We start from the raw sequence: 14,329 nt of genomic DNA, 5'->3' as shown, positions 1-14,329 counted from the left end.
TTACCAGAGGGCCGAGTGATGGGGGCCAGGGTTTCAGACCTGTACCTGATATCTGAATTCCCAGGGCTTCATGCAGAATTCCTCAAGGTCATTTTTAACCTAATTCAGAGCTGCCTACTGGGAAATCAAGGCACCAAGTGTACTTTTGAGGGCAGATGTGGAGAAAATAGTCTAAGAATGGTCTGGAGCCCACCAAAGCTCTGGTATGCAGGATTATGGATTGAACGTGAAGCAGTGTAAGAATTTTATAGCTTTTCTATTGTTACACATAAAACCTTTGCAGAATTTGGTAAAAAATTTGATTTAGCAATCTAAATGAAAAAAATCTATCCATTTTAGCTTAGGTAACATAAATGTCTCTGCAGATAAATTCTGTTCCTGTTTGCATTCTCTTTTAGTGTGTTTGTATTTATCTGGATCCCCTAATAAATAACTTTTTCTAGCTAATTTTCTATTACCTATAAGTGGCATGTGTGGGTTATTCTCTTCACAAAATGTATATCTAAAATATGAAAATTGAGGCCACCTCCCCATTCCTACCCACAGTGCTCCTAGACTACCTGCACCAACTACACAGCTAAAGCAGATTCTGGAAGTTTCCAATGACATTCACATTGAATACTAGTGTCAGTCAGAGCTAATCAGATAAATTTACAATAGCAAAATTTGATATCATGCAAACCTAACAAACCTTATCCTGTTTGGGTTTGCCCTTTAAGTAGCACATTTAAGATGCATACTTTTCTTCCTTTCTTTTGAACTTTCTATCCCTCTCCCAGCCCCCTTCTCCCTTCTGATGTTGGCTAGATCAAGTACCAAAACAGCAGTCTAAAAGTATGTATTATGGGAGAATTTTATGGCTTCCAGGGTCTGTGGCTTTCTCTGCTTTTCAGTAAAGGGACCTCTTTTGTGGCTCATCTCTTTATTTTTAAGAATTGCCAAAATTGGTCCAACCTTAAGGTCTCACACGTAGAAGCTCTATTACTTTATATCCAGTGGGCTTCTAATGACATTTGATTACTTCTGAGGTAAAAAAAAAAAAAAAAAGAACTTTATGGCAAATAGAGATCAACAATGAGGATCAGGCATATTTGAGAATACAGCACCGTTTGGAGGTCTCGGCGCCTCATCTCTGACTCTTCTATAGCACTCTCCACATGAGAGAGACGTGAGAGACTGGAAGCCCATCTGCTGTCATCCTTTCTATTCTGCCCCAGTAGAATAGGGAGCCTCAGTCTGGCATTTCCTTTTTCCCTGCTGCACAGACACACGTTCGAAGGGAGAAGGGGAGACTGTCAAGAGACAGGGTGGCGGAGAGGGAGAGCAGGGACAGAGCTTATTTACATGAACTCCACCTCCCAGTCAGCTGAGAGGGGCTGAGGGGACAGCCTTTTTGTGTGCCTGTCTCTGTGGAGGGCTTCTGGCCTTTTCAATGACCAACCAGCTTTTTCAGGCTCTTTCTTCTCTACCTTTTCTTTTTCTTTATTTTCTCCCCTTTTGCTTTTCTTCAAGCTTTCTAAAAGCAACAGTGTCATTTGTTCCATTTGTTCTCTGCAGAGCACAAGTTAGGTAATCAGCAAGGCTTTAAGTGAGACAGACACTTAGTCCTTCACTTTACTGGATGAAACACATGCCCAGGAAGCTGCACACTCAGACATGTCTGTTCATTTCATACCACTTGTCAACACACACACAGAGGCAGAGAAAGAAAATAACCCACGTGCTCCAAAATTATCTTCTCTTTATTACTTATGGAGGTATATGATTATTGGTGACTGTCAGAACTCATGGGAAGGAATCATTTCTGTGTATTGCAAAGCAGATCTCAGTTGATGTTTTGTTCTGTATGGAAACTTTGAGACATGTTTTCAGAAGAAAAAATAGCTTTCAAAAAGTTACATCTTAGCAAACCATTCAACCAGCAGCTGTTAAGTTGGTCTAATGTTTATACTGACCTGAGTACTTTTACTCCATGCATTATGTTAGCTGTTCCAAGAAGCCTTGAACCATCAAGATAGGGTTAGTCTTTACAAGTCACATTTTCTGTGAAGTGGCTATTGGGGACAATTGGCTGTCAGATAAATGCTTCTAAAAGAAGAATTACTGTTTAAATGAATGTGCCTTCACATGGAGCCATAGAAGCTGAAGCTCCTGCTAATTTAAGAATGGAACTCTCTAGTATTCTCTAAAGAAAACAAACAAACAAAAAGAGTCTTTCAGGTTTATTTTAAATACATCTCTCTTTTTTTGCATTTACTAAAACACACCTTTATCATGAGGAAGCAATAATAAAATGATGGGGGGTGAGTGCTGTTTCATTATACCTTTTATGGACTATTAATTTGTTACCATCTATTCACCTTTGCTGATGAAATTTTAATTTTGCCCTTGTTTGAGCATATTGTAAGAATTGTATAAACTGCTGCTCCCTGCACTGACAAAAAAAAGTCCTTTCTGAGTGAACAATTGGGAGCTCATTTTATTTCTGGAGCACATTTAAAATAACTTATTGAATGAGAGTTGTCAGACATGAAATCCTGTATTAATTAAATCTTTTTCTAGTCTTTTTGCTTCTCCAGCTAAACCAACCCTTTAGAAAAATACATGGCCACCTTAATTATAGAGGAGGAGACAAAAAGTATCCTTCACATTCCTCTGCCTGAATAAGAATAAAAACTCAATTCATCTATATAATAACCCCATTAGCTGCTTAACTCAACAGTGCACATGGGAAAATTTTCAAACAACAATGTGAAAAGTGTTGATTGGGTAGATCATTTTCAAGGTTTTGTTCTTCTAATGTTCAAAATGATCATTTTAAGTTAATCTGATATGTCATAACTAGTAGCTTTAAAGCATTTATGACTTATGATAAAAGTGTCCACATTAACTAATGCATCTTTGTTTTTTAATATCTAGCAACAGTACCATTCAAAAATAGATGATTTGATTGACAACACTGTAAAAGAAATTATTTCACTGCTAGTTTCAAAGGTAATGTATTATTTGTTCACCTTTTTAAATCAAATTTAAAAATTGTTTTCAACTGAGAATCTCTAGAAATATCTTTCTTATGTTTCTAAATACCTAATTGAGAAATAGTAGTTTAAAATAGGGGCAATAAAAGTTCAAATTATAAGAAAATAACAAGCAAAATATGAACTCTCTTTGTCAACAACTTTTGACATTTTGTTTATAATTAATTTTTGTTTTACTTGCCGTTGTTATTCTTTTAAAAACAGCTTTATCTTCCAGTAACACTATATTTCACATTCATGTTCAACTGTGTTCTGTGTGGGGCTGATTCAAGAGGTTATCATTCCTTGAATGTAGCCTGTTTGTTGTGGTATTTCTTGGGTTTTTTTAACTCATTGCACAAATCTCTGTGACTTTCACACTTTTGGCTTTAACTATATGCTGAGAATTTCCAGTTTTGTCTTTGAGAGGAAGTGTGGAATTATGGTTGAAAGCCCAGAGCAAGAGGAAGTCACTGAAAGATTGGAGAGGCAGGGCGTAGGGTAGGGAGTCAGTCCTATTTGCATTGTCAGAACACTTATTTGATTGCCTGCAGCAAACAGACTAGAGAAGGGGCAGTGGCTGTTCATTGGTCTCTGGTAGACTAATCCAAAGACATTTAAGGTATACAGTGGACAGAGATCCTATAGACTGAACGTTTGTACTCCCCTCCCTCGATTCATATGTTGAAACCTAATAGTCTCCATTGTAATGGATGAGGAGGTGGAACTTTCAGAGGTGATTAGGTCATGAGTTGGAGCTCCCACGCATGGATTAGTGTCCTAATAAACAACACCCCTCAGAGCTCCCTGGCCCTTTCTGTCATGTGAAAACACAGCCACAGACAGCACCAGTGAACCAGGAAGTGGGTCCTCACCAGACACAAACTCTGCCAGCCTCTTGACTGTGGACTGCCCAGCCTCCAGACTGTGAGCAATAAATGTTTGTTGTTTATAAGACACCCAGTCTATTGTATTCTGTTATAACAGCCTGAACAGACTAGGACAGGGGGTCGGTGGTGAGGAGAGAAAGGAAAACATTAAAAATTACTCCATTTTATGGCTTGAAACACAAGATGGATATTGATGCAGGGTGCCTTGGGAGAGGAGCACATTTTGAGGGAAAGACCATGACGTGTCAGTATTGGACAAGGCGAGATGAGCTGCCACTGAGACCTCTGGAGGAGAAGATGCTAAGTAGACATTCAGATACTTGGGTCTGGAGTTCGGAAATGTACGGGATCAAAATATCAATGTGATTCTAAGAGTTCCACCATTGGAAGTGGGTGTGTATCAGTGGCTGCTAATCTCAGGCGTATGTGTGGTTGCTGTATAACAGTTCCTGCTGTTCTCATACATTTCCCATAACTAGAACCCCTATGGAAGTAAAGAAATTAAATAGAAAAAGTGCCCCTTAAAGAAAGGGGCAAAAAAAGATACCTCTATCCAAAAAAAAGACTTAGATAATTTTTACCAAGAAAAAAAAAGATGGTAGCAACATTACATTTTACCGAAGAAACAAATGACAATTTTTTTGCCACCTTCTATTAAAATGAATTCAGTTGGACAACATGTGGGATACTGAGTCTCCTTAAACAACTCAGTTTCCTCACCCCAAAAAGTAGAAGGAGATGAAAAAAGTGTATCTACAGCAGATTCTCAGACTACAGTGGATGTGTACATTTCTGTGCAAAGGCCTCTGAGAGCCTGGGCCCTTCGTCCCCAGACTCTGCGGTCCCGTAGCCCACAATGCTACACCTGGAACCCTGAGACCATCTGGCATGGGTATTTATATGATGCTTATAAGATGGATCATTACATGCTTTTATGTTTATAAGCTATATTTTATGTTTTCAATTGTATCTCGGGTGGCACCCTGAACTATAATACTGATCGAAACAAAGCTGTTCTGATTGAAGAGAGGAAGAGACCCAAAGCCCTACCTGTGCGGCCTCCTCTCTCAAGGCAGAAACCTGATCACCAGAGTCCACTCCAGGGTGCAGTCCCCTTGTTCACAGATGAAGAAACGAGGTCCAGAGTCATACAGTAGATAGCCACCAAGCTGGAAATTGACCTGCAGGGGCCCTAAGCCTATAATCTTCACACAGTACCACCCAGAACTCAGCAAGACCGGAGAGGAAAAGATAAGAGCTCCGTTCCCAGCTTCCTCACGCCCCCTTTACATCTGGTTTGTACTGACCAGCCTGTGTGTCCCTCCGGTAATATTTGTTGCACACAGGCATACGTGCTGTGGGACCAGCTTGGGCAGGTAGACAGGCAGGGCCACGGTCGGTCAGGCAGGTGAGAGTGGAGTTCACTGTGTGCGACGTGATGAGAGCAGAATTCATTGTGGTAATGTGGGGATGCTGCACAGACACTGGGAGGGAGCGATCGAGAGAACAAACAATGAGAAAATGACTACTCCCATGTTGCACTCTGGCGGTAGGGGCTCAGTGAATTCTGGGTATGAATGAAAAGATCACAGCAATATATTCAACTTCCTAACTCCTCAGTTATTGCAAAAAGGGATTTAAAAAAGAATTTGCACTTTGTCACTAAGTACGTATTGATATAGATATATAATTATATAGGTATAACTATACATACACAGAGATATTCTTTCTGATAATCTAGAATATTTCCCCCTGAATGTCTTTAAAGAAGGATGTGAACAGAGGACAAGTTCAGCCTGTCTAGGTGATGTAATCAAAAATCTTTCCAACTCAACCTGATGAGATTAATTTGATTAAATTTACTTTTTGGATCAAGTCCATGTACTCAGAAGACACCTATTCAACTCTAAGTATGTGCTTAAAAAGAATAACATATTATTAGGAGCCATTAGGAAAGAGGAAATATAAAATTAGTCACTATTTGTAGGGTAAGGAGAAAAGGAACAATGAGAGAAGTGTGGAGAATCCACCAACATCTGGGCCCAGCGTATTATTTTGGAAGTTGTTTTAGGTACTTTCTAGAACAAAGTACAGCATGAATAAATCTGCGCTGTCAGATACTATCCATTCTTAATACATATGTATTATCTGGAAAGATCTTTTATGAGTTATTGGAACAAGGGTTCAGAGCGGAAGTGGATTCACAGTTGGAGAAAAGAGGTTGAGGAAAAGACACTATTATTTCTATTCGGGGAAGGAAACCTATTTTCTTCTAGCCCATGGTATTCTGGTTTCATGTGGACTTTTAACAATAGTAGTTGGTCCTGATCTTACCAAACAAATATAAAACATCTTCTAATAGATATCTCTAGCCCCACTAAAAGCAAAATACCCCACAAAAAAACACCCCCCTCAGCAACCCATCATATTTACGGATGAATCTCTTTCCTGTGGCAGATTTTATAACTCGCAGCATTGATGATGCAGGTGTCCCTGGTTTGCTGTGCTCTGAACCCACTCGGCTGCAGCAGGAGTCCTCCCTGTCACTTTTCAGGCCTTGTTTCTACTTCTCAAACCTGTAGGAAAATGAATCTTCTACCCTGTTAAAATTCAACAGAAAATTTAAACCAGTGTGCCTTGTTGCAAATTCCATGTTTGATTCTACCAGTCATTTCAAAGCACTTTCATCTGTAATTTCTTTGAGAGTACGCATGGTGAAGCAAAGTTGGTAATTACCCAGACAGTTTAGGTGTTAAATATTATTCAAACAAACCCAGTAAATGGCATCCACAATAAAGGACAGGGAAACAAAGAGATTATAGTGTTTCGTTTTAACCAGACACCCTCAGGAGAACAGAGTACGCAGGGCAGGCCCATAAGTACTTACATACTCCCTGAGCTGTGTGGAGAAGTTCACAGGAAGCAGTTAAAGACACGGCAGCTAAACTCAGCACTGAACTGGATTTCTTTGGAATCTTGCTGTTTTGTGCGATTAAAATCTAGATGGAAAATATATTATTATTAGCCACTCTTGATGATGTTAGTGGAGTTTGTTATTTTTTTTAAATCCTCACCCAAGGACATGCTTATTGACCTTGAAGTGAGAAGGGAGGGAGTGAGAGGGAGAGAAAAATAGATGTGAGTGAGAAACATTGATACATTGCCTCTCATACTTGGCAGTCCTGACCGGGGACTGAATTTTCAACCTAGGCATGTGCCCTGCCCAGGAATCGAGCCAGCAGCCTAGGTATGTGCTCTGACCAGGAGTCAAACCCCAGACCTTTCAGCGTATGGGTTGAGGCTCCAACCGAGCCACACTGGCCAGGGCTGGAGTTTAGTTTTTACGGTAGCTGTTCTGCCATGTGTACCTCAACAAAAATCTTGAAGAATAGTCTTCCTGTAGGAACTTCATGATCCCAGAGTTGCAGCTGTTCATGGCCATGTGAGCCCTTAGAGTCCCAGCTGTATCATGCCTCCCCAGGGGCCAGTGGGGGAAGGGAGGAACCCAAGAACAGGCTCTCCACTATGGTTCACATGGAAGTGAAGAATGCTGTGCCATGCATGCAGCCCACCACGGGGTACAACCCAAGGCTGCTTCATACTCTGAAGAGAAGACAAGCCAGACAGGCTGGCGGGGTGCCACAGTGGCGAACTTCTGCCCTACATTCACATGCCAGTGGGCTTCCCCAAGTGTCATTTATCCGGTCTGTATTTGCTACTTTGTGGCTCAGCTCCTGTGTCATTTTGTAAATGAAGATTGTCTGCTATCCTCCAGTAGAAGTCATTGTTTCCTCCCTCCAGTTTCAATTGCATTGTTTGCCCATCTGCACCAGCCCTTAACACTTTCTGCCTTTTGTCTTGAGCAATTGTATACACATCTGTTTCTCTCACTTGTTTGTATGCTCCCGGAGGGAAGGGGTCTAAGACTCATATTTTTTCTTGTATTAGGTGTTCAATACAAATAATTATAACAAAGTGGTATTTATTGAGCACGTATTATATGCTGGGTATATTACTTATATCACCTCATTCAATACTTACCACTCTGTAGTAAGATGGCAAAGAACATGGGCTTTGGAGCCAGATCATGTGGGTTCAAAGCCTTGCTCCTCTACCATCAGCCAAATGCCCTTGAAACAGATGGGCATTCCAATGCAAATCTTGCGACTTACAGTCTCAACTCTTGTTCTGCCTTCATAGATATCATTTAATTGAATTGGACATAGTCACTGACAACCAAACTTATTATTACTCTTTATCGCTAAACAATCCTAACACTGCCCCATTAATTTGTGACTTAAACATAGGTTTTTTAACTTATATAGTGGATAGTGATTTAGCTAATCACATCAATAGTATTAATTCTTTCTGTTTCTTTAGTAGTTTGCCATTTGCACTGTCCTTTCACATAAATCGTCTCACTGATCTTCACACCATTCTTGTAACAGGCAGGACAGCTGTTATTTTCCCCTTTTACTGATAAATACACTAAAAGTTAAATGTCTCCACTGTTGTCTCATATCAACAGTGGCAGAGCTTCAAGTTGCTTTCAGATCATCTAAATCTACTCACAGGGTTCTTGCCTCTTCCTCGCCTTGTCCCTCAGCATCACTTACATGTGTAAACATACAGTCACTTGAAAGCACCAAGAACCAGATGCTATGCCAGAGCCTTCAATGGTTCGGGTTGTCTGGTAACCATAGCAATTGTACGCCTCATGGCACTTGAGATCACCCAGCACACACTGGCTCTTAAGACTTGAGTTATAGGAGGTGAGGCGTTTTCCACAGAGGGCCATTAAGTTTGGAATTCCCTTCCCCTGGTCTCACATTGCCCTTGAGGCTTGGCCTTTTGGGTCTTTGCAAAGCACATCAAGTTGAGTTAGCCAGCTGTGATTGGTAAGAAATTCTAATAGGCTGGAAGAAGGTGCTAAATTGACTTTTAGTTGTGAGTTAATTTGTAAGTTTATGTTTTTTTGCTGTTTGTATCCCTTAGGATAACTAACCAGTCACACATAATTCTCATTCTTTAAAAATAAAAAATTAGTCAGCAGCCTGCCTGGTTTTGTTTCTGTGTTCTTACATCATGTCGCAAATGATGTGATGGAGAAACCTACAGGGAAGTTTTTGTTTCTTTTGCATAAACTATTTTGCAGTAATTGACCAGCCGCAGAGAACAGCGGATCCGCTGTGCACTCTCAGTGAGCCTGCTCGTCACCAGAGACCAATAAGCCCTGTCCCTAGAACTGTTACCACTTTGTTGAAGAAGCTGCTATGTGAACAAGAAGCAGCCTTTGTTAATTTCCCTTTTCGTATTTAAAAAACCTTCTCAGTATTTTCCCTTTGGGAGAGTATAATTTGTCAATAGTGCATGTTATTTTAGGTGTAAAGAGAAAGGATGTAGGGCAGTAGTCCTTATTGATATATCTTTATATTCATGCCAGATCTTAACTTTTCTACTCAACAAAGTAAAATTCTCCACACTTTAATTGTTACAGTGTATGTGTCTTAACTTTTATCCCATGGAAATATAAAATTTTAGAAATGTAGAGCACTTTTGAAACTAATTTTTATTCCATGTGCCCCACCCCCAGCACACACACACACACACACATGCATGCGCACACACAATGTAACCTGTAGAGAAACTGACTGGGGCGGTGGTTGCCCTGAGCTCACGCAGTGCAGTCAGTGACAGGACCAGGACATCCATTCTCAGTCCAGGGCTCTTTCTACTGTACCCTGCAGTGCGTGTACCTGTGTTAGCTCTCACCTTTGTAAGCTTTTGGAAGCAGGGAATGATCCTTATGTGTCCCATTGGAACCGCTTGGTAAATGTTTATTAACTAATGTCAGACTTTATTTTAGTGTTACAAGAGCCCAAATGTTACATGGCATTATCTGTTCTTTTTAAAGTATTTAACACCTTCTGTAGATAGAAAATGTTAGGGATTGGCCAAGTGATATATGATAGAAGGAATCTGATTAAGCTTGACCATCATTACTTCTAATTATCTTTTTTATTAAGGAATAATTGACCTAAAATACTAATGTTTGTTTTAAGGGTATAACATAATGATTCGATATTTGTATATATTGTGAAATGATCACAATAAGTCTAGTTAGCGTTTGTCCTCAAATATGTTTACAATTTTTTATTGTGATCAGAACTTCTAAATATCTGTATTGAACTTCAAAATTGTTTTAAAGGGATAGTCTCAGCCTTGCCTGGGGATGGTGAACACGCACAATACAGGGTACAAACGATTTGCTGTGCAAGTGTGCACCTGAAAGCTCTGTAATTTTGTTACCAGTGTGACCTCAATAAATTCAACGAAAAACAATAAAATAATGGAGAGAAGAAAACAGCTGGATTTTAAGTGTTTAAGAAAATATGTTGGTTTTGTCTATTAAAATTATACATATAAATATTGATATTGCCCTGGCTGGCGTGGCTCAGTGGATTGAGTGCGGGCCTGCGAACCAGAGTATTGCGGTTCAATTCCCAGTCAAGGCACATGCCTGGGTTGCAGGCCAGTTCCCAGCAGGGGATGCATGAGAGGCAACCATACATTGATATTCTCTCCCTCTCTTTCTCCTTCCCTTCCCCTCTCTTGAAAAATAAATAAATAAAATTAAAAAAATATATTGATATTTTATGGTAACTATCTGCTCTCCACGATACTCTCCAAAACAATAAATTATTTATTTCTAAAGCAAAAAAAAAAAGGTATAGGCTCAGGAATTTAAAGTCGCTTACTAATGGTTTAAGTTATTTCACATATAGTGACCAGACTCCTATTACATATTATTCTCCTGGATTTAAAAATGCCTGTGTCATGTCCAGAAACTGGAAGGGACCTCAGAGTTCATATTCAGAGTGAAAGGGTGAGCATCCTGAGGCAGCCCCTCAGCTGTCGGTCTGTGAGCTGTGGACTCTGTGCCTTGGCACGGGTCGTCTCGGGAATCGTTTGCCCTCTGGCTAGTTTGTGTGCACAGTCGCTTTCTAATACTCACCGTAAACCACTTACAGTTTGTTGCAGTGTTGGAAGGGGTGTTGTCGAAGCTGTCAAGATATGACGAAGGCACTTTCTTTTCATCCATTCTGTCATTCACCGTAAGTATTCAAACAAGTTTTCTCCGGCTGCCTTTTGACTGTTGTCATAGTATTTATTGACAGTTAAAAAATAATTCTTATAATTATCTCTTTTCCACTTAAGGTGAAAGCAGCTGCAAAATATGTTGATGTTCCAGTAAGTATTTTTGTTTGCTTTTTAAAAACTATATGTAATTTTTTAATGATTATGGTTCACTGTAGGCTTATTTCAGGTCTTCAAACCAGTGCCGTTCCTCCATGCAACAGTTTATTTTTCTTAAGGGCTGACCGTCATGGCAAGGCCGGGCAGGGTTTCCCAGTGTGCTTCCTGTGCAGTGAGTCCTGTACCATCTGGGAGCCCTTATGGAGGCCAGTTTGTTATGAGAACATGTCAGCCCAGCTGCAGAGGGTATTTTAGAGCCCACTGGGATGGGGCAGAAAAACACCTCAGGCTATTCACAAAAAAAAATGCACACTCTCCCATCCCCTTATCTAAACGCCACAATGGGTTTCTTATAGAGGTGAAAGTACCAATAAAGTTGAACCAGTGAAATCAAAGGACTAATTTTCTAAATACAAAGGTATTATAAGTCAATATTCACTTTGTTTAACATTCAGTTTTTCAAAGAATTTTTTGGAAATAATGATAACCTGTAAATTTGTTTAAAGACTATAATACCAGGAGAGGACATTATGGAACTTATGTAGCTGCAATGAAAGAATTCACATGGTAGATGCAGTCAAAATGTTAGTGCAGCATTTTTAAGTTGATCATCATAATATAATTACTATCTTCCTTAAGTTTTATTATTACATGTATGATCAAGGTCTAAAATGCTATGGGTAATCATATGTATTGGTACATGTATCTATTTTCAAAGAATTAGAGCACAAATGAAGAAAACCTAAAATTTAAGTTAGATGGAATGTAAGTAGTCTCATCTTTAGTGAAGACAGGTGAGCACATCAGTGCTCTGCATCATGGCCATGCATGGAGGTGGTGTGGGTACGGGCCGGCTCTGTGTGTCAGTTGAAGAGGGCTGTTATTTTTTAAACACTTAACTACATTTTATAGGGTGACAGCTCTGTAGTCCCCAGACTTACCGCTGTCAGAGTAGTTATAAATGGACAGGCCATCCATTTTCTTGCCTTTGCAGGGGTTTCTTTGAAACAGGGCTTTTTTATTTTATGAAGGCTTCCCAAAGAATACAACCCCTTCTGTTGTACCAAAAATCAGAAAATTCCTACTGGGCAAATAAGTAGAAATAGTCACATGTGCATCAGCACAAAAGAGAAAAGGGGAGAATTAAAGAGAACAGTTGGTATTTATTATCTTAAAAAAAAGATAATTAATCACGAGAACACGTGAACTTCATTGGAATTCCTAGCGTACTTTATAATACAGTTTTGGTTTTATTTGGAATTACAAATGAGATGGCACACCATAATTAGTCCTGTTCTTAGGGCTTTTGAAGTTTTTACCCTGACACTGTACTAAATCTGTTAGACCCCACAGAACATCAGAGTTGAAAGGTAGAGAAAGTGGTTCATTCCCTCCCCTTCTCAATGCAGAGCCCTCCTCCCCTAATATCCCTCACAAACATTTTTTGTGATTGCAGGTTCATCATAGAGCAGCCTCCACTTACATATAATGGGTTGAAATTCTGTAGCTCTATGACTTCTGCCTTGGTTCTAATCCCTCTCCTGAATGATAATTATTTGATGATAATCATCGTGCCTCCTCTGCCCAAGAGATATGGTAGCTATTCAAAGGGATGTGTCGCCCAAGGAATGCTTATTTTATACATTAAACATCCTGAACTTCTTCACTGAACTAACTATTTATGAAGCACATACTAAGGGCTAAGCCCTGTGCGTAAGGGATGAAAATACGCATTTCCTGCTTACAAGTTGTTCAGTGTCCAGGATGAAGGAGACAGAGAAATAGACATATCAGGAAAACAGCTATAGCAAGGGTACCCTTGCTATATCTGAATACAGAGGCTGAATGCCAGGGGTATCATGGCATTCAGCCTCTAGATGAATTCCAGCACACCAATGTCACTATTAAATCAAACCGGCCACCCCCCCCACCCGCAGTGGCACTTACTAAACCATAGATGTGGCCAGGCAATAGCAGGTTACTAGGAAAGAGGTTTCTCCCCCAAATCTGGGCATTGCACCTATATTGCTGACACCACTAAATATTAACTTCAAAAGCTAGGAAGTGCTGTTGACTCTTAACAACACTGACTCTGATTTTTATGCTAAAACTCCAGAAAATGAGCCTCTTTGGAGCAGTGTTTTAAGGAGAACCTTGTAAGAAACAGAACACTGGCTCATCTTTCACAAAAATCAATGAAAAACTGATCAAAAGCCTGCAATATGTAAGCTACAAAACTTCTAGAAAAAAAGTAAGAGAAATATAGGCCACAGGCCTTGAATTTAATGATGATTTTTGTAGATACAACACCAAAAATATCCATGAAAGAAAAAAGCCATAAGTTAGACTTAATAATTAACTGCTCTGCACTGTTAATAAAAATACCAGCCACAGACACATATTCAATAAAGGACTTGTATCTACAATGTACTGTACTCAACAATAAGAAAGCAAACAATCAATTAAAAATAGAGCAAAAGATCAGAATGAACTCTATAACAAAGAAGTATGCATAACATAATCATATGAAAAGATACTGAATATCATTTGTTATTAGGGAAATACAAACTGAAACTGAGATACCCACCCTGTCCAGTCGTCCTGTGTACTGAAAGGTCGTGGGTTCAATTCCCGTTCAGGGCATATACTCAGATTGCAGGTTCTATCCTCAGTCAGGGCACATATAAGAAGGCAACTAAATAGTTGACGTCCGTCTATCTGTCTCTCTCTCCCCACCCCCTCCATCTCTCTCTCAAAGCAATGAAAAATGTCCTCAAGTGAGCATTAAATGAATAGATGAGATACCACTGCTCACCTATTAGTATGAATTTTTAAATTTAAAAAAACTGACAATAGTAAAATGTTGACAAGGAGGATACAGAACAACATGGACTCTCATTTATTACTGATGGAAATGCAAAATGATACAAGCATTGTGGCAGATGGGTAGTTTCTTACACAGCTAAACAGCCTTACTCTGCAGTTCACCCCTTGCACTCTTACATATTTATCCAACTGATTTTAAAGCATATCCATACCAAGACTTGCACACAGATGTTCATAAAAATTTCATTAATAATCACGAAAAATAGAAGTAACCAAAATGTTCTTCAGGATGTGAATGGATAAGTAAGAAATGGTACATTCACACTATTGGAATAGTAC

At 39.5% G+C, this 14,329-nt stretch overlaps 1 protein-coding gene across 5 annotated transcripts in view; it reads left to right on the top strand.

The window, feature by feature from the left end:
- The window catches only part of CADPS2 (calcium dependent secretion activator 2), a 621,734-nt gene that overhangs the window by 564,135 nt on the left and 43,270 nt on the right, over positions 1 to 14,329 (top strand). For 3 of the 5 annotated variants that reach the window (XM_053669960.1, XM_053669957.1, XM_053669956.1), the window contains 3 exons: positions 2,920 to 2,994; positions 10,939 to 11,022; positions 11,126 to 11,158. In XM_053669960.1, coding sequence (XP_053525935.1) covers positions 2,920 to 2,994; positions 10,939 to 11,022; positions 11,126 to 11,158 — 192 coding nt within the window. The remainder of the gene's footprint in view (positions 1 to 2,919; positions 2,995 to 10,938; positions 11,023 to 11,125; positions 11,159 to 14,329) is intronic. The other 2 variants (XM_053669959.1, XM_053669958.1) reach the window with 2 other exon arrangements.

The sequence above is a fragment of the Artibeus jamaicensis genome, unplaced genomic scaffold (genome assembly GCF_021234435.1).
Source record: "Artibeus jamaicensis isolate MK-2021 breed Jamaican fruit bat unplaced genomic scaffold, CSHL_Jam_final contig_540, whole genome shotgun sequence".
Lineage (NCBI taxonomy): Eukaryota > Metazoa > Chordata > Mammalia > Chiroptera > Phyllostomidae > Artibeus > Artibeus jamaicensis.
The sequence above is the reverse complement of the archived record's forward strand: the minus strand, read 5'-3'. Positions and strand labels throughout refer to the sequence as shown.